The sequence below is a fragment of the Dipodomys spectabilis genome, unplaced genomic scaffold (assembly GCF_019054845.1).
Source record: "Dipodomys spectabilis isolate Male_0828 unplaced genomic scaffold, ASM1905484v1 ptg000657l, whole genome shotgun sequence".
In the NCBI taxonomy this organism is placed as follows: Eukaryota; Metazoa; Chordata; class Mammalia; order Rodentia; family Heteromyidae; genus Dipodomys; species Dipodomys spectabilis.
The window spans coordinates 188,068-215,909 of record NW_024871334.1 but is presented as its reverse complement, the minus strand read 5'-3'; the positions used below and the strand labels follow the sequence as shown (position 1 = coordinate 215,909).

Genomic DNA, 27,842 nt, shown 5'->3' with positions numbered 1-27,842 from the left:
TCAATCAGGACCCTCATCACAGAGAGTCTTTGTACTACGCTTTGCCCTTTGAAATAGAGAGCCATGGGAGGGATCCATGCAGTGAGGTTAGAGGTGCAAGGTCTAGCTTAGTCATTGGCTACTTGACCATGAAGATTGAGCTGGGACAGAGATTTGGAATTAGCTGAGATGAACAACATAGAATTTATTGAACAACACCTTCTGAAGAGCACTGGATTTTAAGAAGTTGAGCAGGAAAAAAAAATCCACAGAAGCAAGACTTGCATACAGTTAAGTCAGTTGAGTGTTTGATGAGCTGGAAACTGCATAACAGTTTTTGAAGAGAACCGTGGTGGATGAAGCGAGCAGAACATGTTCTTCATACTTAGCAGTGATCTGAATAGCACCACATGACTCACAAAGTATTGCACAGCTGAGGGTGTGGCTCATGGATGAGTAGGGAATGCCCAACTGGGCAAGAAGCATCTTTAAGTCAACTGCTCCATGTTTCCCAGATGATGATCTCTCATCATGTATGTGATAATAAGAAGATGCTGTTGATTCTGCAGGAGATGTTTTTTTTTTTTTTGTTTTCCCCCTACCATCCCCTCCCTCCCTCCCTTCCCCGAGGTTCTTTTTTTTTTTTTTTTTTTTTTTTGATTGTGATTAAATGATTACATAATTTCAAAGTCACAAGTTCATTCTAACTTCCCTGGAGCAAATTGTCTACCACAGTCTGTAATATATAACAGTGTTCACATGTTATATACCATATTTGTGATCAGCAGCATGAGGATATTTAGTAGTGGTTCAACCAGATGAGCGGGAGTTCTTTGTTTCTTAAGTCCTGTTAGTTTTGTCGTATCACTAACCTTTTGGATTTAGCATCCACTTATGAGGGAGACCATGTACCGTTTGTCTCTTCGTTCTTGGCTTACCTCGCTCAACATGATTCCTTCTAGCTCCATCCATTTCCCTGCAAATGCCATTATTTTGTCATTTCTAATGGCTGCATAATATTCCATTGTGTATAGATACCACAATTTTTGGATCCATTCATCTGTGGTGGGGCACCTAGGTTGTTTCCATATCCTAGCTATTGCGAACAGTGCTGCAATAAACATGGAGGTGCACGTGTCCTTGTATATTGGTTCCTGTTGTTCAGGGTAGATGCCTAGAAGTGGTATGACTGGGTCGTAAGGGAGGTCAATCTTTAGCTTTCTAAGGACCCTCCAGACTGCTTTCCAAAGTGGTTGTATAAGTGTACATTCCCACCAGCAGTGTAATAGGGTTCCTCTTTCTCCACATCCCCTCCAGCATTTGTCGTTGGCTGATTTGTGGATGTGGGACATTCTGACTGGGGTAAGGTGGTATCTCAGGGTTGTCTTTATTTGCATTTCCTTCACCACCAGGGATGATGAACATTTCCTCATGTGTTTCTTTGCCATTTTTATTTCTTCATTTGAGAAGTCCCTCTTTAGTTCCCTTGCCCATTTAGTAATTGGTTTGTTAGGTTTGGGAGGGATTAGTTTCTTGAGTTCCCTGTATATACAGGATGTTAACCCCTTGTCTGATATATTGCTGGTAAATATTTTTTCCCAATTAGTTGGTTGTCTTTCTAGCTTAGTTGCGATAGATTTAGCTGTGCAGAAGCTTTTTATTTTAAGGTAGTCCCATTTGTCGAGTCTCTCTCCAACTTGTTGTGACCCTGGGACTCTGTTCAGGAAGTTCCTTCCTGTGCCTATTAGTTCAAGTGTCTCTCCTACTCTGTCCTGCAGTAGTTTCAGAGATTCAGGTTTAATGTTAAGGTCTTTAATCCATTTTGAGTTGATGTTGGTGCATGGTGATAGGCTGGGGTCCACTTTTAGTTTTCTGCATGTGGCTGCCCAGTTTTCCCAGCACCAGCGGTTGAAGAGGCTGTGTTTCTTCCATTGTATGTCTTTGGCTCCTTTGTCGAATATCAGCTGGCTGTAGGCCTGTGGATTTATATCTGGATCTTCTATTCTGTTCCATTGGTCTTCGGGTCTGTTTTTGTGCCAGTACCATGCTGTCTTTGTGATTATAGCTCTGTAGTAGAGTTTGAAGTTCGGCATGGATAGCCCTCCCATATTGTCTTTATCCCCTAGAATTGTTTTGGCTATTCTAGGTCTTTTGTTGTTCCATATAAATTTTTGGACTGTTTTCTGTATTTCAGTGATGTACGTCATTGGGATTTTAATAGGAATTGCATTGAATTTGTATATTAATTTTGGAAGTATCACCATCTTTACTATATTAAGTCGGCCTATCCAGGAGCATGGGAGGTCTTTCCATTTCCTAGTGTCTTCTGCAATTTCTTTCTTTAACTTTTTATAGTTCTCATTAAATAGTTCTTTTACATCTTTGGTTAGGTTAATTCCTAAATATTTTATTTTTTGGGAGGTTATTGTGAATGGGGTTGCTCCCTTTATTTCCCTCTCTTCCTGTGCGTTATCAGTGTATAGGAAGGCAACTGATTTTTGTGGGTTTATTTTGTATCCTGCTATTTTGCCGAAGTGACTTATGATTTCTAAAAGTTTGGGGATGGAGTTTTTGGGATCGTGGAGGTATAGTATCATGTCGTCTGCAAAAAGGGATAGTTTCACTTCTTCTTTCCCTATGCGGATCCCTTTAATGTCTTTTTCTTGCCTTATTGCCCTGGCTAAGGGTTCTAGGACTATGTTGAAGAGGAGTGGAGACAGTGGACATCCTTGCCTTGTTCCTGTTTTTAGGAGGATTGGTTGTAGCTTTTCCCCATTAAGTATAATATTGGCTATTGGTCTGTCATAAATGGCTTTTATTGTTTTTAGAAATGTTCCTTCTATTCCTATTTTCTCCAGAGCTTTTAGCATGAATGAATGTTGAATTTTATCAAAGGCCTTTTCTGCATCTGTGGCGATAATCCTGTGATTCTTGACCTTGGCTCTGTTGATATGCTGGATTACATTTATTGACTTACGTATGTTAAACCATCCCTGTGTCTCTGGGATGAAGCCTACCTGATCATAGTGTATTATTTTTTTTATGTGTTTCTGGATTCTGTTAGCTAGAATCTTGTTAAGGATCTTTGCATCTGTGTTCATCAAGGAGATTGGCCTGTAATTCTCCTTTTTGGTTGGGTCTTTGCCTGGTTTGGGGATGAGTGTGATATTGGCTTCGTAGAATGAGTTTGGGATAGCTCCCTCCTTCTCTGTTTCTCTGAAGAGCTTGAGGAGTATGGGTATTAGTTCTTCTTTAAAGGTCTTATAGAATTCTGCTGTGAATCCATCTGGTCCTGGGCTTTTTTTTGTTGGAAGACTTTTGATAGCTTCCTGTATCTCATTATAGGATATTGGCTTATTTAATTGGTTAACTTCTTCTTTGCTCAGTTTGGGTAACTTGTATTTCTCTAAAAATGCATCCATTTCTGCCAGATTTTCTTCCTTTAGAGAGTATAGCTTTTGAAAGTAGTCTGTTAGAATTGTTTGGATATCTTGGGTACGTGTTGTGATGTTTCCCGTGGCATCCCTAATCCTATTAATATGGGTTTCCTCTCTTCTTTTTTTAATTAATCTTGCCAACGGGCCATCAATTTTGTTTATTTTTTCAAAGAACCAGCTTTTTGTTTGGTTTATTTTGGTTATGGTTTTCTGATTTTCTAATTGGTTAATCTCTGCTCTCAATTTGGTTATCTGGCTTCGTCTAGTAGCTTTAGGTCCCATTTTTTCTTGTTTTTCTAGCTGTTTTAGTTGCAACATGAGATTATTTACTTGGTCTGTCTCCATTCTCTTGATGTGGGCACTGAGGGCAATAAATTTGCCCCTCAGGACTGCTTTTGCTGTGTCCCACAAGTTTCTTTGTGAGGTGTTTTCATTTTCATTGAGTTCTAGGAAATGCTTTATTTCTTCTCTGATCTCTTCTGTTACCCAGGCCTTGTTAAGGAGTGTGCTGTTCAATTTCCATGTATTAGAGAAATTTCTGCGGTATGCTTTGTTATTGAGAGCTAGCTTGATTCCACTGTGGTCAGATAGGATACAGGGGATTATGTCGATCCCTTTGTATTTGCTTAAGTTCCTTGAATGAACTATGATATGGTCTATTTTGGAGAAAGTTCCATGAGCTGCTGAGAAGAATGTGTACTGTGTTGTTTTAGGGTGAAATACTCGGTAGATGTCAGTTAATTCCGCTTGAAGTATGGCCTCACTTAATTCGGTAGCTTCTTTGCCAATCCTCTGGTTGGTAGACCTGTCCTTTGGTGAGAGTGGCGTGTTAAAGTCTCCTAGTATTATCGTATTGGGATCTATTTTATTCTGTAAGTTTGAGAGCATTTGTTTAACATATCTGGGTGCACCGATATTTGGGGCATATAAGTTGATGATGGTTATATCCTCCTCTTGGATTGTTCCCTTTATTAATATGTAATGTCCGTCCTTGTCTTTCTGTACTGATTTTAATGAAAAGTTTATTTTGTCAGATATCAGGATAGCTACACCTGCTTTCTTATTGGGGGAATTTGATTGGTAGATCCTTTTCCACCCCTTCACTCTGAGTTTGTTTGTATGTTTGGCTGAGAGGTGGGTCTCCTGAAGGCAACAGATGGATGGGTCTTGTTTTCTGATCCAGTCCTCAGTTCGTTTTCTTTTAATTGGCGAATTCAGCCCATTTATATTAAGAGAAAGTATAGAGAGATGCATTGTTGTCCCTGCCATTCCGTTTTCCTAAGTTTTTCTTCTTTCCTTTCCTCCTGTGCTTGCTCAGTTAGACTTTGAGTAATGCCTGTTTGGGGCAGGTCCCAGTTCCTGGTTGCTTTCTTCAGGTTGTGTCCCCCCTCTTAGAATTCTTTGTAATGCTGGCTTAATGTTTATGTATTCATTTAGTTTTTCTTTGCTATTAAAAGTTTTCAGTTCTCCATCGAATGTGAATGCTAGCTTTGCCGGGTATATCAGTCTGGGTTGGCAGTTATTGGCTCTCAGGGCTCGTATGGTGCTTTCCCAGGCTTTTCTTGCATTCATTGTTTGTGTGGAGAGATCTGCAGTGATTCTAATTTTTTTCCCGTTGTAGTATAGCTCCTTCTTCATTTTTGCTGCATGCAGGATTGTTTCCTTATTATTCAGATCCATCATTGTTACTATTATGTGCCTAGAAGTGTTTCTCCTGGGATCTTGCTTGTTGGGTGTTCGATAAGCTTTTGTGATGTAGTTAAGATGGTCGTTTTTGAGGTGGGGAAAATTTTCATTGACTATCTTGTTAAATAGGTGTTGCATTCCCTTGCTCTGGAATTCCTCACCTTCGTCCACTCCGATTATGCGAAGGTTAAATTTTTTAGCATTATCTGCTTGCTCTTGAATTTCCCTTTGGTTTAATTTGAGTGATTTTTCCATATCTGTCACTTTTTGGTCCAGTTGGTGTATTCTGTCTTCTGTATCTGACACTCTACCTTCCATTTCATTCACTCTGTTGACCGTGGCTTCTATTGTGGTTTGCATGATGGAAATGGATCCCTTTATGGATTCAATGTTGGTTCTCAGAGTACTGATCTCACCTCTCAATGAGGTGATATCAGTATGCATTACCTCTAATTTGGCGTTTATCTCACTTCTTACTGAGGTTTGTGCAGCTTCTATTTTTGCATCCAATTTTTGTTTGATATCCTGTATATCTTTTGATAGTTCATCCTTGTGCTCTTTCAATTTCTGATCCATTTCTCGCTTTATTTCTTGAGTCATTGCCTCCAGCAACCCTTGGATGTAGTTTTTGTCTTCCATTCCTGCTTTGCTCCCACTGGGGCTCTCCCCTGCGTGGCTGCTGGCTTTTGAGGTGAGCTTGCTGTCCTGGGTAGTGGTAAACCTTGTGATTTTTCTCTGTGATTTTCGCATGGGGGTTCAGGAGACTGCTCTTCAATCTTGTTTTGGTGTGTCTGTCTTTGCTTGGTTGCTGATTCTCTATTGGTAGAGAGAGTCTGTGTCTGATCTGGATTCTGTTGGGAGCCTATTTCCAGCTGCTATTCACTTAGGATTCTCAGCTCTCTGCTGTAGCAATTCCCGCCTTTGGAAGGGTTGAGCAGCCTAGACTGCTTGTGTTTGCTCCTGCGGGTGCTCTTGGGAAGATCAGATGCTCTGGATGCACTCTCCCAAATACTGGAGTCTGCTATGGGCTCCTGATGTGTTTTTGTTTGTTTTGGGCTGGTTGTGGGCTTGAACTCTAGGTTTGGGTGCTGTCCCTCAGCTCTTCAGCTCAGGGCTGGCACCCTACCATTTGAGCCACAGCCCCACTTCTGACCCTTTTTGCTTTGTTCAGGCGCCGGTCCCCTGGCCTGGTTCCGGCCCCAGCCTGGAGCGCGCTCGTTAGGCCTGTGCTAATGTGTATACCACCTTGGTTATGCAGCCTGGAGGACACAGTTCAAATTTCTTCTACTGTTGGTAGTCTTGACCCAGGGGCACTGTTCCTGGCTTGAGCATTTAAGCTCCCTTCCCGGGGCGCTCTTGCTCTGGCCTGGCCAGCAGAGTGTGCTCCACCGACTGGTGGGGCTCTCGAACAGTTCCCAGTTTTAGTGGGTCCTGTGGTCCGGGTGTTGGGGTAGGGAGTCTAGGTCAGGGTCTGGGGATTCCCTCCAGCTCTGGTCTCCCTTGATGGATTCCCTGTCCCCTGATGGGTACTCACCCTGTAGGTCGTCAGTTGTTGTTGCAGTCCGTCAGTTGTTGTTGCAGTCCGAGTTCAGTTGGGGTGGTTGCGGGCTGGGTTGGGCGGCCCCCCGCCGGGTCGTTGCGATCGCGACAGGTCCCTTTGTGGCGCTGCTGGTGCCGGGCGGCTTTGGCGGGATGGAGCCTCTCCGCTCCGGTGGAGAGTGATGGGTGGGGTGGGATCCTCCTGGAGACTCCCGGCTGGTAGGTTTCTCTGTTCCTGGCGATCCGCTGTTCTGCAATCCGGTACCTGGTGATCTGCAAGCAGCCCCCTGTGTCTCTGTGGCTCCGGCAGCCCCTGCCGGGCCGGCTGGCCGGCGGCTTGGCGCACTGCCGCGCGGCCAGTAAAGGTTGGGGGAGGGGTCTTCGCTCTTCTCTGTTCTGAAATTCTTCTTTTCCTCTCTTTCTTTTTTTGTTATTTTCCACCTCTGGTTTTTCTCTGAGTGTTCGTCTTTTTGTTGTTGTCGGTCTCTTGGGGAGATTAAAGGTTGGAACTCGAACTCTCTTTTTGGTTGGAGAGAGCTGTGGCGTTTCCCTACTGCCCCGTCGCCATCTTGAGATCACATTTTTTAATTAAATAGAAAATAAAGGTGCCGTTCAGTGAGGCAGTTTATGAATATACTGAGGCTTGATGAACGTTGCCCATTTCAACATTCCTGCCCACCCCTCCACCTCCTCTTCCCTCTCTCTGCTTAATGTTCAGGACATGTATGCTGACATCTTGAACACAGCAGTTCATGGATTCAAGGCATGTGGATCTGAGTCATTCCTTCCTCACCTTTCCCCTTTGACCCACCCTTAGCTCAGTGTTCTCAATTCTGTGGCATACGCACTGTATTCTTGCCTGCGTTCTCCACGTTGTCTCCTTCATTCTTCTACCATTTGCCCCTCATCTCTCCACTCCCAGTACCCTCTTTCTGGTGCTTACTTTGTTGGTTTTTGACTTAGTCTTTGTGAAGAGCTATACTCCTTGATCTCTCCATAGAGTCTAGCTGCGAGCTGGTGGCTCATGCCTGTAATCCTAGCTACTCAGGAGGCTGAGATCTGAGGATTGCGGTTCAAAGCCAGCCTGGGCAAGAGAGACTGTGAGACTCCTATCTCCAAAAAACCACCAGAAAACCAGAAGTGGCGCTGTAGCTCAAGTGGTAGAGCATTCACCTTGAGCTGAAGAGCTGAAGGACAGCACCCAAGCCCAGAGTTCAAGCCCCACGACCAACCAAAAAAAAAAAAAATCCATAGAGTCTGTTGTATGTGCCTCCCAGTGAGACATATAACAACAGCAGGAGAGGACCATGAGCATCGTTGTTCTGGGAAGCAGGGATGACCTGAGCTCTCTGCTCTTACTGCACATGGAGCACTGCTCTCATCCACGCACATTGTGAGAAACCTGTCAGCCAGGAGGGTCACCTCACTAGACCCAGGTCCCCAGCGCCACATTGTCCCCCTTTCCCACTTGTCTCTGAGGAGCCTTTTCTCCAGGCCTTTACACAAACACAGCCTTGATACTGAGGCGTGGCAGCCTGGCTTTTGAGTGACCCAGGACTGGAAATACCCTCGGTAGATCAATGCCGCACATTAAAACCAAGCCTGTTGAAGGTTACAGTGGAGGTGTTGTGTGGATGGAATGACATTCCTCACTAATTCCTCTCTGGCAACCTGGGTGGATCTGAGTGGGAAAAGCCTAGTAAGGATGACATTCCACCACAGAGGCAGCGTCTGCAGCAGGCTCTGGGGAGGTTCTAGATCTCTTCCTGATGGCCAGTCGCAAGAGCTCCCACCCACCCTGCACCTCCACAGCCCACGTGCTCCAGGAGGACCTGGCCCCAGCCGGTCCTCAGTCCCATGTGCACAGGCTCAGGACAGTGAGGTGATGCAGGTGAAATCCCAAGTGACGACTGTTTTTACACTCATCCATGTGCCCTTAGCTACAGATTTCCCCTGAGCTTCCCGCCAGAGTCCATAGGGAGGAGGACAGGACAGTCCAGGGCATGCAGCCTGGGGACACCAGTGAGTTCTTCCCATGCATGCAGGAGTCAGGGCCACAGCCTCATTGACCACCAGGTCCCAGTACCGGGCCTGGGGTCTAGAGACTGAATACAGGCCACATCTGCAGGGGATTTAGTGTGAAGGACAGGTGTGGACAACACAGACAATTAAGAACACATATATCCTTATAGGATAAAGCAGTGACCAGATCCAGAACTGGGGCTGAGAATACCATCCAACCTCGTCATCTACAGCATGTGTAGAAAGGGATGGAGGCAGAGGAGCTGGTGGGGGTCACTGGGCCTCTGCAGGTAACCACAGCTCAGCGGGGCCCACGACTGGGCTCAGTGGGTCACAGAGCAGCCCGGACCTGACCGATGGCCCCTCACATGTCACCAGCAAGAGGAAAGGGGACAACAGGATCAAAGCCGGGCTGGACGCCTGGGCTGTGTGAGCAGAACCGTGGGCCTTGAAATCCATCACTGACATGGAGGCTCTGGCTCTGCACAACATCCCGTGCACTCCGACCTGAGGATAAAGACTGACCTAGCCAGGGAGTCCATTGCATCTCTCCCAAGTCTGAGAGGAAAGGACTGAGCAGGGATCTTGACCTTCCTCAGATTTGACCCCAGTGATCTCAGCAGTGTCCACTGAATGTGCATGGTGCTGTGTCTGGTCCTCTCAAGGACGCATCATCAACCAGAACAGAACCACGACAATGGAAGACAGAACAAGCTGTGTGCTGAGGGGTTGGAGAACAGTAAGGAGTGCACAGTAGACAGTTCTGTGGGGGATGCTGTGTCCTGTAGAGAGGCCAGGCACACAGAGGAGTCAGGGCCTGAGCTCCACAGCTGCTCCTGTGACTGCCATGACCTCAGTGTGTGCCCAGCGCCCCCTGCTGGTGCTGACTGAGCATGACCTCAGTGTGTGCCCAGCGCCCCCGGCTGGTGCTGACTGAGCATGACCTCAGTGTGAGCCGAGCGCCCCCTGCTGGTGCTGACTGAGCATGACCTCAGTGTGTGCTGAGCGCCCCCTGTTGGTGCTGAGTTCCCTGCAGGGAGGTTTGTGTCTGGATTTCCTGCACTGTGTGTCTGTAGCACAGTAATATAGGGCCGTGTCCTCCACTCTCAGGCTGTTCATCTGCAGGTAAAGTGTGCTCTTGCTGTTGTCTTTGGAGATGGTGAAGCAGCCCTTCACAGAATCTGTGTACTGTATGTTACCACTACATAAATGGATGAAATCCACTCCAGCCCCTTCCCTGGAGCCTGGCGCAGCCAGTTCATCCAATAACCACTGAAGGTTAATCCAGAGGCTGCACAGGAGAGTCTCAGGGACCCCCCAGGCTGCACCAAGCCTCCCCCAGACTCCACCAGCTGCACGTCACACTGCACCCCTGCAAACACAGAGAATCCAGGTCAGCAATGGTCACACACATCCACGGTTTCTCCCACTCAGCTCCACTCACATAACCAGTGTCCCTTCTTCTCTGCAAATTACCTTCTAAAATGGCCACAAGGAAAACCCAGGTCAGAGCCTCCTCCATGGTGGAGGTGTGTGCTCAGTGCTGATCTCAGGATGGAACCCCTGGAAGTCAGGCCTGACCTGCAGAGCTGCAGCTTTTCATGAGCAGAGGGAGGCCCCATTTGCATGTCCTCTTGGGATATAGCCAGCTCTGGGGTGGAATCTGAGCAAAGGCAGTGCAGAGAAGACAGGAGAATCAGGCAGTCAGCAGTGACAATGATTACATGGAAGAGAACACAGACCTCATCGCACAGCAGAGCGAATGCGTTAGAAAACCTCATCTTACTGCATTTTACACAGCACAGGCAGTCATTGCTCACATTAGCTGTCATGATGTGTGCATGTGTCACATTGTTGGTGGTATGAATTTGTAATCAAAGAGTCTCTTGATTGCTAGAGGTGCACTGCCCTTGAGCTGTGTGTCCAGCCGTCTTTGCTGTATTTGCTTTAGTGATTTGGGATATGGTCATGCATTTTTCCTGGTGGTATGGGCGGTGTTCTCCTATCTGTGCTTTCTGTGCAGCTGAATGGATTGCTGTGCATGACCGTGTTTATCTCTGGGCTGACACTGTCTCTGGGACTGGCTCCAGTCATTCCTGCCAGTCTCCCCTACCGAGGAGGGGCAACCAACCCATCTGACCATTTTGTCACTTTTAAACTATGGAAATGCACTTATTTTATTTGCTGCAAACTTGTTCAGCTTTACCACATAGAGGACTTGTTTATAACATTTCATAAGCACCGCAGCACAGGGAAATCTGCTTCACCAGCAGCAGAGTCAGGAAATGGGGCATTCTTCTGGAAGCAAGTCCTTGGCTTCCGCTCTACCCCTCCTGCCACCAGCAGTGGTTGTGGGTTAAGAAAGGCTGTGTGCTTCCTACTGCAGATATGCTAATGGGATCATTTTAGGGTGGTCGTTTTATGTTCACTTTTCATCTACTTTTATTTTTGGCATTTGGGTTTGAAATCACAGCCTTGTGTTTGCTCAGCACGCTCTCTGTCATGTCTTCAGCTCCTTTGACTCTATGCTGTTTCTCACTTAGTGTGAAATGACTTTGTCCAAGGCTGGCCTCATGCTGTCATCTTCCTAGGATGCCCATTATATTTGAGTTTACAGGGTGGGCCCATGCCTGGATTATTGTGAAATATGGTCTCATCAACTTCTTGTTCAGGCTGGCCTCAATCCATAGTTTGCTGGATGTTTTCCCCTGCATAGCCTCCAAGTTCAGCTCAGTGGTGTCTTTGTCCATTCTTGGTGCTATAAATGTATCCCCAATGGGGAAACCTCTACAGGGTGACGATTTGTTTCTCGTAGTCTGGGGTCAAGGTGTTCAAGGTCAAGCACTTTTCCATCTGTTTTGGGCTGGGTTTCTGGTTCCTAGGTGGTCTACATGCTGTGTCCTCGTGTGGCAGAAGAGACACCTGCGTCCTTCCCTTGCAGGATGGGAAGGAAAGATCAGCTCCCTTCCTCAAGGGGACAGAGGACACTCATCATCCATGAGTCAGGCAAAAGGGTTAAATTCCAGGTCATGGATGTTGGGGAGCCAAGGCACTTACCCCATACCTTCCCACCTCTGCCTGGACTCTTTTCACATTGTACCTTCCAAATGATTTATCCATAGGACCCACCGCAAAGTGCTAGTGCCCCCAGGGCTAATTTTACATTCAGATTCCAATGCTTTACTATCATCTGAAACACACAGTGTTGAGTCACAAGTTACATGTGTTGTAAATACAACATGATCCTGGAATAGGGCAGACATTCCCAGAGGGATGATGGGAAAGAAAGGGTAACCATAGTTACCAACGAAATCCAAACATCAACTAGGAGACATGAAGCCTGAGAGACTGCACCATTTTCCAAGGCTTGAGTTCCTGCTGGGCTCACACAGTGTTGACGTGCACACACGAGGTCTCACACATATATACTGCACTGTGTACAGGTGTGCACATACAGTGTGGACGTGTACACACGAAGTCTCAGTCATTTATATGTTGTAGTGGGTATAGGTACGCATAAACAGTGTGGACATGGACACATATGGTCTCTCTCTCTCTCTCTCTTACACACACACACACACACACAGTACTGGACACACCTGGGCAAGGAGCCCCGTGGGTGGGGTCTGTGGGTCTGCAGCTCTCCCAGGCTGGATTTTCACTGAGCTTTGTCTCCTGCAGTACTGAGCACAGGTCACAAGGGCATGCAGGGCAGTGTGGAGGGGTCTGTCCAGGGCATCCTGAGCTGCACGGTGCCCGCACCATTCATTCCCCCTTTGCCCTCATCCTGAGCCCTGCATCTGTGATGGAGTGGCTGTTCCAAGGCTCCATTCAGGTCTCAGCTCAGGGAGCTGCACTTGGCTTCCTCTTTCCATCACAGTCTCTTATCAGAGCTCCTGGACCACTCCAGCGTTCATGCCAAAGCTCATCTCTCTGCTCTGTCAGGTTTTCTGTTTACTTCTTTTTTCAAGCTAGTCCTGGGCCTTGAACCTGGGCCTGGACTCTTTCCCTGAGCTCCGTTTGCTCAAAGCTGGCACTCTTCCACCAGAGCTAGCACAACTTCTTTCTTTGTCTGTGATTAGTGGGAGATAAACATGTCACAGAATTTCTGGCATAGTGCGATTTTGAACTGTGATCCTCAGATCTGATCATCCTGAAAGCTAAGATGACAGGTGTGAGCCACCAGTGTTGGGCCATTTTTTCTTTCAAATTAGCTTCATTGTACCAAATAATGAGTTTTCTTATGACATTTTCACACGAGTGTGTAATGCACTTTGATTGCACACTCTCCTGCCCCTGACCAATCTTGCTGGCTTCTGCATGCTATTGCCATTCCAATTTTATATTCATGCTGTTGATCTTCTCCAGATCTTTATTCCACCTAAGAGACAAAAATACAGTATTACTCCTTTGGAGTCTGGCTTATTCTCATCAACAAAGTGTTCTCGATTTCTTCAATTTTTCTTCCAGTGATGTAAGTTCTTTCCTCTTTATAGCTGAATATTTCCATTCTATATACATCATTCCTCTTTATAGCTGAGTAATTCCATTCTGTATACGTAACACAATTTCTAGGTTCATGCATTGAGGAATCCATTGAAGGGACCCAGTCTGATCCCCAAACCTTTCCTATGTGGACAGTTCAAGACAAACACAACTGTGCAGTCACTATATCATAGACTGCCCGAGACCCCTTGGGTGTGTGCAGGAGTGAGGAGAAGGATCATTGGTGGCTTGGCTTTTAGTCTGTGGAGGGTTTTCCATTCTGAGTCCCATAGTGCACTCGCTCACATTCTGAGGGCACCATGGAAGGTTTCTTTTCCTGCATCTTTGTCAGTTCCCGTATCTTTTCTTGATGATCGTCAAGGTACAGTGTAGGGAGCCAAAAGGGAGTCTCTCAGCATGATAGGCTTGACTATCTCACTGGAACATCTTGAGGCTGTTTACAGAATCCAATCCTTTCATCCTGCCCCAAGCAAACACCCTGTAGCTGCTAACGACCACTTTTTCACACTGCTCTAAGCAAACATCCTGCAGCTGCTATGGCCAATGAAAAAGCTTCCTTATTCTAAGCATATAAATACCCCTTTGTGAAAAATAAAAATTTGCAGCGTGATCAGAATCCTTGTCTTGCTGTCATTCTTCGTGTCTCTTGTCCCTTCATTCCTTCTTGCTTAGGTTCATTGCCCTCGTTGACGTCCTGCGGGTCGGGACAACTGGCGCCAATGTGGGGCATGAGCCTCTGACTAAGGAAGGAATGCCGTCCTCCGGGAAAACTTGGCCAAGTACAGTCTGAGATCGCCTCGACAGACCCTGTGGAGAGACAGATCCAGGAGGAGAGTGAGGACAATGCACGGTGAGTGACCACCATGGGACAAGCAATATCGTCACATGAGCTATTTCTGTCAGACCTCAAGGAGGCCCTCAAGACATGGGGAATACGGGTTAAGAAAAGGGATTTACAGGGGCTGGGAAGGTGGCTCAGTGGTAGAGTGCTTGCCTTGCATGCATGAGGCCCTGGGTTCGATCCCTCAGCACCACATAAGCAGGAAAAAAAAGCCAGAAGTGGTGCTATGGCTCAAGTGGTAGAGCACTAGCCTTGAGCTGAAGAGCTGAGGGACAGCGCCCAGGCCCAGAGTTCAGGCCCCACGACCGGACCACCCCCCCCCCCCCAAAAAAAAAAGAAAAGGGATTTACAATTATTTTTCTCATTCATAGAGGACTTGTGTCCTGTTCCCCTTTGAAGGAAACATAGATGCAAATAGATGGCAAGGAGTAGGAGATTAACAGATTATTATGAAACTTTGGTTTGGAAAAGGTTCCTGCTACCACCTTTTCCTATTGGAATTTGATTAATGACATTTTAAAATGTTCTCTATTTGATAGTGAAATTTTAAAACTTGTAAAAATGGGAGAGGAGGTTCTCCAACATGCCTCTTGGCCCGCCGCAGCTTGCCCATCGGTTGTATTAGATATGCCTTCTGGTCCATTTACTGAAAATCCCTTCCTTTTGTGGCCTGGCCCTTCAAGGGCCCACTGGCCCTCCAGATCCAGATGTTTTTTCTCTCCCCCCTTTACCTAACCTGGCCCCTTTACGCGAGTCCCTTCAACATAGGCGAGAACACCTTCAACTTTTAAAAGAACTGCGGTCCCTTGATTATGAACTCTGCACACTGGCCTTGGCCGATATGCCAAAACCGCCTAATAAAATTAAGGTTAGATCACGCCATCAATCAGTTCTCACCTTTCCAGTAACTCAGAGCCAGACAGATAGGACCTCAGAGGGTGAGGAGGACAAATCAGAAGAAGAGGAAAAGGAGGATGAGGAACAGGATACTGGGGATGAAGAGGAACAACCCAGGCAGAAAAAGGCCAACAAGAGTATAAGAGGCTTAGCCTTCAGTTTGCTGAAAAGCTTAAAAATGCATGTGTCCAATATGGCCTGACTGCACCTTATACGTTAGCCTTGTTAGAAAACCAAAGTGCGTGCTGGCTCACCCCTAATGATTGGAAGTTCCTGGCCTGCGCCACCCTTAGTGGGGGTGATTTTCTTTTATGGGATGCAGACTTTAAGGAACAATGTAGAGAGACCGTGCAAAAAAAAATTGACTAAAACATCTTCAAAAACCTGGACCTATACTAAACTTTTGGGTAATGCCGCCCTTTGATACCAATGCTAAACAGGCGTGCTTTCCTACCGAACTTTTGGCACAAATTCAAAATGCTGGCCTTTATGCTTGGAAGCATCTCCCTCAAAAGGGATCGGCTACTACTTCCCTGGCAAAAGTTAGACAGGGGCCAGAGGAACCCTACAGTGACTTTGTCTCATGGCTTAACTTGGCTGCAGAAAAGCTTCTTGGGCCGAGTGAAAGTGAAGGTGCCTTTATTACATCTTGCCTTTGAAAATGCTAATCCGGCATGTCAAGGTGTCCTCTGGCCACATAAAAACAAGGGTGACCTCTCTGAGTTTGTCAGGCTTAGTGCTGGAGTAGGGACCACTCACGCCATGGGGCTCGCCATAGGTGCTGATTTTACTAAGGCATTTCAAAGTTCAGTCCCTTGGCTAGGTACTTGCTTTAATTGTAAACAACCTGGTCACTTAGCATGTGAATGTCCCTTGGCAAACAAAGCCAAGGGGCAATGCCCTCCCAAGCTACAGGTAGACCACTCCCTGCCACTCTTTGTCTTTTAGATCAAGAAAAAGTGGCCCCAAGGTGGCTGCCAGAATGCTTGATAAAACAGGTGAATGGCTTATCATAACCCATGGGAAACCTTCCCCCCGCCCCCCAGGATGATGCCTTTTCTCTTACAGATGCAGCTAGAACTCCAGACGTGGACCCTCTTGTTTGAATTTATTAAATAACGGATTAATCTCTTGGCTTCTAAGCCCACACAGGTTCATCACCATCGCCTTGATATGGCAGACCAAGGCATTGAGATCTATGATTTACCCCAGGCTTTTAATTAGTGTTTTGCCATGAGCTTGTTCCAGTGGGAACCCTCCCCCCTTCCTTTTTCTTATTTAGAAAACCTTTCTCCTTATTCATAACTCCTGACCATTCAACGGGCAAGACCTATTGCGCCCTTGCCATAAGGGATAGGTTCGCCCCTCCTCCTATAGGCTCCTCTGCTTGGGGGAGGATGCACCTATGGGAGGAAGAAAAAATGCTCAAATCAAGGGTGCAGGTAAGACTCCAGAGGGATCCCAAAACCCAAGACCCCCTGAGTGGCAAGCTCTCTTGCATGACGGTTGGCATGCATACCCACAAGCCGTCTCCTCAAAAAACATGCCAAGGCCTGTAAAATTCCCCTCCCCGAGTGAGGATGCTCACTCGGGAGTGGAGAAAAACCCTGGGCCCTTAGAGGAACAGAGCATCTGTCACCCCCTTAAAAAGAGCAGCCAACAATTGATGGTCAATTTTCTAAATAAGAAAGGGGGAGATGTTGGGAGCCAAAAGGGAGTCTCTCAGCATGATAGGCTTGACTATCTCACTGGAACATCTTGAGGCTGTTTACAGAATCCGATCTTTTCATCCTGCCCCAAGCAAACACCCTGTAGCTGCTAATGACGACCTTTTCACACTGCCCTAAGCCAACATCCTGCAGCTGCTACGGCCAATGAAAAAGCTTCCTTATTCTAAGCATATAAATACCCCTGTGTGAAAAATAAAAATTTGCCACTTGATCAGAATCCTTGTCTTACTGTCATTCTTCATGTCTCTTGTCCCTTCATTCCTTCTTGCTTAGGTTCATTGCCCTCGTTGAAGTCCTGAGGGTCGGGACAGTACAGTTGGAATGCAATGCAGTCATGATGTGCATTTCGTTTATGACTGAGAATATTGAATATCTTTTTTGTGTTATTGGCCATAGGAGATTCTTATTTTGAGCTCTGACCAATTCCTCTATATATTTATTAATGGAATTGTATGTACTGGTGTTTAATTATTTGAGGGATTCATGTATCCTGGAAATTCATCCTCTGTCAGATGCATGTATGGCCAAGATTTCGTCCCCTTCTGCATATGGTGTGTTTACTGTAGGAATTGAATGTTATTCTCTCCTCATGGCAAAATGTGAATTGAGTCTTGTCCACTTCCAGCACTACTCCTTTTCCTCCAGGTCTTTGGTACTTCCAAGTGACAGTATCACTTTCATTTTCCATTTCTGGGAAGAAGGCCATGGGACTTTTGATGGAGGTTGATCAGTTCTTTAGACCTCTTTTGGTAATATGGCCATTTTCACAGTATCTGTTTTCTGGATCCTTGTAATTTAATGTCCTTCCACTGCCTTGATTTTTATGAGTGTCCCCTTCAATTCCTTACGTCAGTGTTTTAGAGTTGTCATTGTAGAGAGCCTTCTCTCCTTGGGTATATTTATGCTGGGCATTTTATTTTTTTATTGTTTTTGTTGTGAAAAGACTGTACAGAGGGGTTAGAATTACATGGGCAAGATAATGATTACATTTCTTATCAAGCATTATAGCCGCCTCCTTTGTTTTCCCTTCCCATCCCTTCCCATCCTCTTCCCTCACCTCCATCCAATCCTCCCCCACCCCGACATCAAAGTTGTAAAGTTCGTTTTCGACATAATGACTTGTAAATCTCATTGTTGTAATGGGTCCACCTGTATCCCTATTTAAACGATTTATATTTTCCCTTTCCCTCCACAAATTATACTGACATCATAAACAAGGGTTATACCATAGGGTAGAGATATACAAAGCAACAAAGAAATAATCTTATAAATGTGTTAGAAACAATTGCGTGAAAGAAGAAAACATTTAAATACGTATCTTAGATATCCTTTCTCTAATATCAACTTATCTGAACTTTTCTGCTTGACTTAGACATATACTAGTTTTTTTTTGTGTTTTGTTTTTTTGGGGGGGTCCAGTTGTGGGGCCTGAACTATGGGCCTGGGCACTGTCCCTCAGCTCTTCAGCTCAAGGCTAGCACTCTACCACTTGAGCCACAGCACCACTTCCGGCTTTTTTCTTTTTGCTTTTATGTGGTGCTGAGGAATCGAACCCAGGGCCTCATGGATGCAAGGCAAGCGCTGTACCACTGAGCCACCTTCCCAGCCCAGACATATACTAGTTATTGCAAATAAGGGAAACCATGGGACCTATGTTTCTTTGGGCCTGGTTTACTTCACTTAATATAATTTTTTCCAAGCCTTTCCATTTCCTAATAAATGGGGCAATGTCATTCTTTCTGATGGAGGCATAGAATTCCATTGTGTATATATACCACATTTTCTTGATCCATTCATCTACTGAGGGGCATCTGGGTTGATTCCATATCTTAGCTATGGTAAGTAATGCTGCAATAAACACAGTCATGCTGGTAGCTTTAGTGTGGTCTTGTTTGTGATCATTTGGGTAAATGCCCAAAAGTGGGATTTCTGGGTCATAGGGGAGCTCTATGTGGTGTCCTTTGAGGAATCTCCATACTACTTTCCAAAGTGGTTGAACAAGTTTACACTCCCACCAACAATGCAGTAAGGTTCCCTTCTGGTCACATTCCCTCCAGCATCTGTTGTTATTAGAGTTCTTGAGTATAGCCATTCTAACTGGGGTGAGGTGGTATCTCAATGTTGTTTTGATTTGCATTTCTTTTATGGCTAGGAGGTTGAACATTTCTTCATGTGTCTACTGGCCATCCTTCCTTCCTCTTCAGGGAAGTTTCTCTTTAAGTCTTGAGCCCACTTATTTATTGAGCAGTTGTGTCTTTGAAGATTTGTTGTTGGGGGATTTAGTTTTTTGAGTTCCAGGTGTATTTTAGATATGAGACCCTTGTCTGTTTTATGGCTAGTGAAGATCTTCTCCCAATCCATGGGCTTTCTATTGATCTTGCTAGCTATGTCCTTTGCCATACAGAAGCTTTGTAATTTCATGCAATCCCATTTGTGCAACCTTTCTTTGATTTGTTGTGTTTCTGGATCTCTATTAAGAAAATTTCGACCTGTGTCAAGGAGTCCTAGGGTTTCGCCTATTCCATCCTGTAATGTTTTCAGAGTGTCTGCTTTGACGCCAAGGTCTTTGATCCATTTGGAGTTGATTCTGGTGCAGGGTGATATATAAGGATCTAGCTTTAGTTTTCTATAAGTAGTTAGCCAATTTTGCCAGCACCATTTACTGAAGAGGCTGTCTTTCTTCCATTCTATGTTTTTTTTAGCTCCCTTATGGAAGATTAGATGGCTGTAGGTCTGTAGGTTCATTTCTGGGTTTTCAATTCTACTCCATTGGTCCTGAGGTCTGTTCTTGTGCCAGTACCAAGCTGTTTTGATTACTATGGCTTTGTAGTAGAGTTTGAAATTTGGTATTGATACTCCTCCAGCACTGTTCTTTCTGTTGAGGATCGCGTTTGCTATTTGGGGTCTTTTATTGTTCCATATAACTTTTTGGATTGCCTCTTCTATTTCCTTGAAGAATGAGGTTGGAATATTGATAGGTATGGCATTGAATTTGTAGATAGCCTTGGGAAGTATTGTCAATTTCACGATGTTGATCTTTCCAATCCAGGAGCATGGGAGTTTTTGCCACTTTATAAGTTCTATTTTGATTTCTTTTTTCACATTTTTAAAGCTTTCATCATAGAGGTCCTTCACTTCTTTGGTTAAGTTAATTCCTAGGTATTTTATTTTTTGTGGGGCTATTAGGAATGGAGTTGCTTTCCTAATTTCAGCCACACTTTTCTCATTGTTGGCATACAGAAAAGCCATTGATTTTTGAGGGTTAATTTTATACCCTGCTACTTTGCCAAAGTTTTGAGTCAGCTTGAGTAATTTGGGAGTGGAGTCTGTGGGATTCTTTAAATACAAGATCATGTCATCTGCAAAGAGGGAGAGTTTTACTTCTTTCCCTATTTGGATCCCCTTTATGTTTGCATCTTGTCTTAATGCTGTAGCTAGGCATTCTAATACTAGATTGAAGAGAAGTGGAGAGAGTGGACAGCCTTGTCTCGTTGCTGAGTTAAGAGGAAATGGCTTTAGTTTTTCACCATTAAGTATAATGCTGACTGTAAATTTGTCATATACAGCCTTTATGGTATTGAGGAATGTTCCATGGCTTCCTAATTTTTCCAGAATCTTCATCATAATGGGGTGTTGGATCTTGTCAAATGCTTTTTCTGCATCTATTGAGATGCAGAACCATGTGGTTCTTATCTTGCTCCTGTGGATGTGGTGAATTATATTAATTGATTTGCGTATATTGAACCAGCTTTGCATCCCTGAAATGAATCCTGTTTGATCGTGGTGTATGATTTTTTGAATGAATTGTTGAAGTCAATTGACCAGAATTTTGTTGAGAAGTTTTGCATCAATGTTCATCAAAGAAATGGGTCTATAGTTCTCTTTCTTTGATGAGTCCCTGCCTGGTTTTGGGATGAGGATTATGATGGCTTCATAGAGTGAGTTCAGTAGTGAACTTTCTCTTTCAATTTCATTGAAGTGTTGGAGGAGTATTGGTGTGAGCTCTGTTTTGAATGCCTTGTAGAATTCTGCTGTAAAACCCTCTGGTCCTGGGCTTTTCTTAGATGGACAGGCCTTTTATTGCTGTTTCTATTTCAATGCTTGACATGGGCCTGTTAAGATGGTTTAACTCATCTTGGTTTAGTTTTGGCATGTCAATATTTGCTAGGAAAAGGTCCATTTCTACCAAGTTCTCAAACTTATTAGCATAAAGTTTTGAGAAGTAGTCCCTTATAATGTTCTGAATCTTGGTTGTTTCTGTGGTGATGTTTCCATTCTCATCTATGAGTTTATTTATTTGGGTGTGTTCTCTTCTTTTTCTGATAAGATTTTCTAAGTGTCTATCAATTTTGTTAATTTTTTTCAAAGAACCAACTCTTTGTTTTGTTGATTCTTTCTATGGTTTTTTTGGATTCTAATTCATTGAATTCAGATTTAATTGTAATTATTTCTTTTTTTTCTCATTAACAATGTAGTCAATCCCTTTATTTTTAAAATTTTTTATGTACACATAGGAACGATCTGTATAATGTACATTCAATATAGAAAGCTTTATATAGTTGATAATGTATAGAACATTTCACAATTACACTAATCTCTTACATTAACATCTTGACATCCATTTTTACTTAAAAAAATTTTTTTTTCCATCTACTGGATTGGGGTTTATCTTGCTGCTCTTCTTCAAGGAGGCTCAGATGTCTCATTAATTTGTTGGTTTCAGATTTCTTCAATTTATTGATGTAGGAACTCATAGCTATAAACTTGCCCTGAGTACTGCCTTTGCTGTGTTCCAGAGGAGCTGGTAGTTTGTGTGTTCATTTTTGTTGAATATCATGAACATTTGAATTTCCTTTCTAATCTCTTCCATTACCCACTGGTGATTAAATAGTGTGTTGTTCAGCCTCCATGTGGTACAGGACTTTCTTTGGTGGCTTTTGGTGTTGAGTTCTAATTTTATTCCCTTGTGGTCTGAGAGAATGCAAAGTGTAACTTCAATGTTTCTGAATTTGGACAAGTTTTCTTTGTGGCCTAAAATGTGGTCTATTTTGGAAAATGTTCCACGTGCTGCTGAGAAGAGTGTGTATTCTGATGTTTCTGGGTGAAATAATTGGTAGATGTCTGTTAAATATAGTTGATCTATGCAGTTGTTTAGGTCTGCGGTTTCTCTGTTGAGTTTTTGCCGAGTTGATCTACCTAGTGGGGAAAGTGGTGTGTTAAAGTCCCCAACGATTAATGTCTTTGGATCTATGTGGGATTTGAGGGAAAGTAGTGTTTCTTGGATAAATTTGGGTGCTCTGTTGTTTGGAAAATAGATATTTAGAATTGTAGTATCCTCCTGAAGGAGAGATCCCTTAATTAGTAGGTAGCTACTTTCTTTATCTCTTCTCATTAATTTTAATTTGAAGTCTATTTTATTTGATGCTGGAATGCAACTCCTGCCTGTTTATGGGTGCTGTTTGCTTGGTAGATTTTGTTCCACCCTTTCACATAGAAAATATGTTTGTTTTTATGGGCAAGATGTGGCTCCTGAAGGCAGCAGAGAGAAGCATCTTGGTTTTTAATCCAACTAGACAGTCTATGTCACTTAATTGGAGAGTTAAGTCCATTAATGTTGAGAGATAGGACTGAGAGGTATTTGGGAGTTCCTGCCATTTTATCCACCTTCTTGGGGGCTGCAGCAACTGGATTCTTCCTATGGTTCTTGGATTCTCAGTTTGGGGGCAGTTTCTTGCCCTTATTGTGGTCTTGTTGGTTTTCTATGTGTAAGACATCTTTAAGAATCTTTTGTAGGGCTGGTTTGGTGTTTCAATTTTTCTTTGCTATGGAAGGTTTTTATTTGACCTTCGGTTATGAAGGAGAGTTTAGCTGGGTACAGTATTCTTGGAGGATAGTTGTTTGTCTTTATGGCATGACATACATCATTCCAGGCTATTCTTGCTTTGATTGTCTCTGCTGAGAAATCTGAGGTGAATCTAATTCATTTCCCTTTATAGCTGATGGATCTTTTCTCCTTGACAGCTTTAAGGATCTTTTCCTTGGTCTGAATTGATCCTGTGAGGATTATAATGTGAGGGTGGGATGTACTGTTCTGGTCTGGCCTATTTTGAGTTCTAAAAGCTTCTTGTATCTGAATAGGCCTATCTTTTTGCAAGTTTGGGAAATTATCTGCTAAGACCTTGTTAATCGGATTTCCTAGACCATTAACTTCTGTGTCTAGGTGCTCCTCTGCACCCATTGTCCTCAGAGTAGGTCTTCTGATGGTGTCTTCCAAGTGTTGAATAGATCTGTCATAGTTCTTGGATTTGTCTTGGATGGTTGTATGTTTTTTCTCTATAATATCTAAGCTGTTTTAATCCCCGAGATTCGATCTTCTGCATGGTCTAATCTACTATCAAGATTTTCTACTTTGTTTTTTATTTCTTTTCCTTCTAGTTGGTGAGCTTTGATTGCTTCAAATTCTTTGTTGGAGCTTTGTTTTATATCTTGTATGAGCTTCCTTACTTCCTTAATTTGGTGTTCAGTGTTTATTCTCAAATCACTTAGTTGATTGGTTATGGTCCTTTGGACTCCCATTCTTTCTGTTGGGTTCCATTCAGCATTCCCTTTGTTGTCTCCCTGACTTCTTTCAGCTCTCTGTTTATGGACTCCATGAATGCCTTTAGTGAGCTTTGTGTATTCTCATCCTGCTCTCTCAATTCCTATATTACTCTTTGAATAGCCTCCTCACATTCACTCAATTTCTGTAGTTCTCTTTGAGTGTTCTCAGCCTGCTCAAGCCATTCCCGACTTTCTCTTTGTTCTCAGCCAGCTCCCTCAATTCCTGTCTATGTCTTTGACTGATCTCAGTCTGCTCACGCCATTCCTTTATTTCTCTTTGAGTGTTCTCAAGGTGCTCATGAAATTCCTGTATCAATCTTTGAGTAGCTTCCTTATGCTCATGATATTCCTGTATTGACCTTTGTTTGCCTCCTCTCTCTCCCTATCATGCTCATACAGATTCCTTCGCAGGTTTTCAGTCTTTTTATTTACCATGTTTACCAGTAGTGATTGTAGAGGTTTCTGGGAACTCTCCTCTGGATTATTCATTACCTGTTCTCTCCCCTGATTATCATGAGTGGGAGTTGAGATACCAGGACTTGCTATTTTTCTTGTGTTTTTCTGGCTTTCCCTGCCCATTTGGGATTAAAGTTAAACCAGTTTTGTGATAGAACACTATATTAAGGCAAGCATCATCCAAAGTCTGTAGTTGTACAGTCAAAAGTCTGCAGATACAATCTAGTTCAACAGATATAGCTATTCAACATCAAACAACTATGTATTAATGGACTATGAACTGCAAAGAAGAATTTGGCAAACCAAAATTATTAGGTTTAGGGAGAGATGTAGGTAAAAATAGGAATAAGGGATATGGAAAGGCAATGGGAGAGTTAACTTAACTAAGTCCTAATCTCAAAACAAGAAATAGGTTGGATAGAATGATAGTAGAGAGAGAGAAAAGAAGATGAAAGAGAAAGAGAGAAAAAAAGAGACAAGAAAAAATAGAAAAACAAAAATTAAAAATTAAAAAGTGGATAGGATAAGAGAAGGGTAGGGCTAGAAAAAAGATGTGAAAAACTTAAAAATAAAAATGCTAAAAATATTATATAGGTATAAAGAGGTAGTACTGCTATTAAGGAATTTAAATCTAAGAAGTTTTGAATTGAGTAATAAATTTCTGGATTAAGTGTGTACACAATGGGGGATAAGGTCTAATAATCGACTATCGGAATATCTGAGGATTAGCAGAACAGCAATTAAGTCATGCAAAGAAGAAGGAAAGAGAAGAAAAGGTGAAAAGAATGAGAAGGAAAGAAAAAAAGGATCAAAAGGTCAGTAGAGCTAAACAAAAAAATTTGAAAAAAGAAAAAAGAGATAAAGAAAAGAAACACACACACACACACACACATATACCCCTAAAATAAAAATTATAAGAGGAAGAAAAAAAAGTTAATAGGAAACAATTTTTTTAAGTTAAAAATTAAAAAAAGTTTTAGAAAAAAATTTTTGTATAAAAGTACAAAAAAAGAGTTCTTTGATTTTTTCGGGGCAGGGGGTGGGAGATTGGGAAGATCCTGTATCTCCTTTGTGTCCATAGCCAGTCTCTAATTGGAGTCTCTGGTCTGCTTGTGGTGTTTGATTTTCCTGTGGCTTGGCTGGTTTCTTAAGTCAGTTTGTTTCAGCAGGCAGAAAAATGGTCTCTTTTACCCAGGATTTTGTGATCCTCCTCCCAGGCTAGTTCAATGGGAGGGAGATCTGCTTTGAGTATCACAAAAGAGGGAGATGGCTGTTTCCTCTAGTTTGGAGATGCTGTGATGAGGGTAGGTTCTGGGTAGAGTTGAGGCCTTTCAGCAAACAGTGGCTTTTCCCTGAGGGGCTAGATTCTGAGACACTTACAGAGCCCAGCCTGGAGCCATTCTCAGGGTTTATGTTTACTGAATTTCAATTGATTGTCAAAGCTGCTGTAGGGAGGGGCAGCCTCCACCCAGGGAAAAGTCACCCAGCCCCCACAGCCAGCCCCAGGAGTGGCTTTCTTCACTGGGTAAACAGAGCCTGGCAGGCCAGGTTAGGTTTCTGTGACCTGCTTAATGACTCTTTTGTTTTCTTCCAAGGCCTTAGTTGGAGCTAGCTGCTCAGCCAGGCCTTTGTCAGTATCAAAGATGGAGATCTCCAGTAGTGGGGAGGCATGGCATTCCCTCCTCTGCTCCCTGAGAAGGAGTGAGGATGTCAGGCTTCTACTCAAGCTGGAGTCTTGGTTCCTGGGTCATCTCGGTCTGAAAACTGAAGGATGAAGATGTCTGCTCCTTGTCAGTTCTTGCTGGTGTTGAGTAGAATCTGCTGGCCCATTGCATCTGGTGCCTTTGTCCCAGATTCCCTGTTTTGCAGGTGAAAGATTAAAAATTAGAGTTACATTTTACAATTGCTAACTGCTGGTTTTGCTTCTGTAAACTTGCTTGCGCTAGCACTGACCCTTCCCCTCCCTGGAAATAAGTTTCAGAGCCTAGATGTCGGCCCTGGGACAAGCTCTGTAGTCGTAAATAAAGAACTAACAAGTAAATTCCCCAGGTGGCCAAATGGGACCCAAGATAAGGAACAAAGAGTATGCTCCTCTGCATTCCTGTGTAAAAATTCTCGGTTTAGAGGGCTCAAGATAAGGACCATCTGGTGAGCCCAACAAATTAGGCCAAATGTTAATTAATCACAAGTCTGTAACTCCGTAAACTCCCTAACCCTTATCTCCCAGAGTGACTATCTCCGTTTGATCATCCGCGCCAATTGTTTTATTACAAAGAGTGTTATAAACTTCCCCGTGTAGTAAACTGAGCCAATCCTGGGAAACCTGGGGTCTTATGCTAATCCTGTGGCTTTTGTCTTTAAAAGGGCCTGTAACCGCTGCTCCGGGCTTCCTGTCTGCCCTGGACAGAGAGCCCGTTTGCGCAAATGCCAAATAAACTCCTCTTGCTTATTGCAGCTGCTGGCTTGGAGTCTTGGTTCTTGGGGTGCCCTCCCGTTGAAGAAAGCATCCCAGGGGGTCTGGGGTCTTTCACAGGTATGGCGGCTACAGCCGCCGTCGCCGCCTCCAGTGCTGCAGTGGCGGCTGCTGGCAAGTGCTCAGATCTGTCTCCTTGCCTGGATTTTCCCTCTGTGGCCTAACTCTCTGTACTGTGATGGCACACTTGGTATGATTCTCTGGTTTAGGACTGTTCACTGGAACTCTAAAACTGCTTTCTATGTGAGAGCTTGTTTAGTCTCCAGCTTCTCCTCTGCCATCTTCCTGGAACTTCTCTCAGGGCACTTTATTTATTTTCTGAGGATCTTGTGAATGGCTGTTTTCCTGATTACTTTCTCACTAGGGTACTGGTAGAAGAGATGGAGCTGATTTTTAATGCTGATTTTCTGTGTTGCTGAAAATTACTTCTCATATCCAAAGGCTTTGGTTGGGATCTTGTGGTCTTCCAATAGTGCAATATATTCAGCATGGAAGGTATTTTAAGAGCCTCATTACTTTGTTGTCCCTTGCTTGGCATGTAGGCAGATGAGAGAATACTGTTGCTGTGAATAGCAACTTGAAAAGACTGAGTAAAATGAAATTGAGGCAGTCAGTGGGTTGTTCTATGTCTTTATACTCAGAAGGCATATAAAGGATTCATGTGGTATATCTGTTTTTAATGTATGGAGGAAGCATTATACTGTCTCCATAGTGAGTAGTCTGATCTGTGTGATTTCTACTGTTCCTGAGGAACCACTGTTCTATCTCCATAGTGAGTGGTCTAATCTGTGTGATCTCTACTGTACATGAGGAAGCCCTGTACTGTCTCCATAGTGAGTGGTCAGATCTGCCCTCTTCTTGGACTACAAGTGATGGAGTCAGAGGTCCAGCTCCTAAGAGACTCTTCAGTGTCTTTATGCTGAGAGCTGTTAAGAGAGCAATGTTTACTAAACAAATTAGTGCCTGCTGCAATCAATTTCTCTCCATTTCAGGACTTGTCAACATAATGATGAAAATATTCTGCAGAAGAGCAAAATTCCCTTTTCTACCTTTCTCAGCTCTAAATCACAACCTCCACCACAGGCTGTTTGCAGCTAGTGCTGCTGTCTGGTGAGCAGGAACAGCTTCTCCCTCAGAGTTTCTGACACCCTCTGGATGTGGTTTCCTCACCGTGTCTTGCACAGTAGTACACAGCCGTGTCCTTGGCCTTCAGGCTGCTGATCTGCAGATGAGCTGTGTTGACAGAGGTCTCCAGGGAGAAGACAAATCGTCCTTTGAAGCCCTCAGCATAGGTTGGATTTCCAGTGTAAGTGTTGATCCACCCCATCCACTGCAGGCCACCTCTTGGCTCCTGCTTCACCCAATTAATAGCATAGCTAGTGAAGGTGTATCCGGAAGCCTTGCAGGAGACCTTCACGGCTTCTCCTGGCTTCTTCAGCTCAGGCCCAGACTGCACCAGCTGCACCTGGGAGTAGGTACCTGTGGAGGAAACACTGGAGTTAGGGCCGGGAGCTCCTCGGAGTCCTCGGCAGCCCTGGCCTGGGGTCCTCACCTGGGGCAACCGCCAGCAGGAGAAGGAGCCTCCACATCCACTCCATGCTGTGGGGATGTGGACCGAGTGGCTCTGGAGACTGGAGGGTGAGGCCTGTGTGTATGTGTCAGAGGAGCCTGGCCTT

At 44.1% G+C, this 27,842-nt stretch overlaps 1 gene segment (V, D, J or C); it reads right to left on the bottom strand.

Annotated features, from left to right (window-relative positions):
• On the bottom strand, positions 1 to 27,812 carry LOC122101381. The segment is given in 5 exon segments: positions 1 to 46; positions 3,589 to 3,594; positions 4,469 to 4,475; positions 27,337 to 27,645; positions 27,719 to 27,812. Coding segments are annotated over 5 exon segments (414 nt in total).
• Between the last annotated feature and the right edge of the window lie 30 nt (positions 27,813 to 27,842).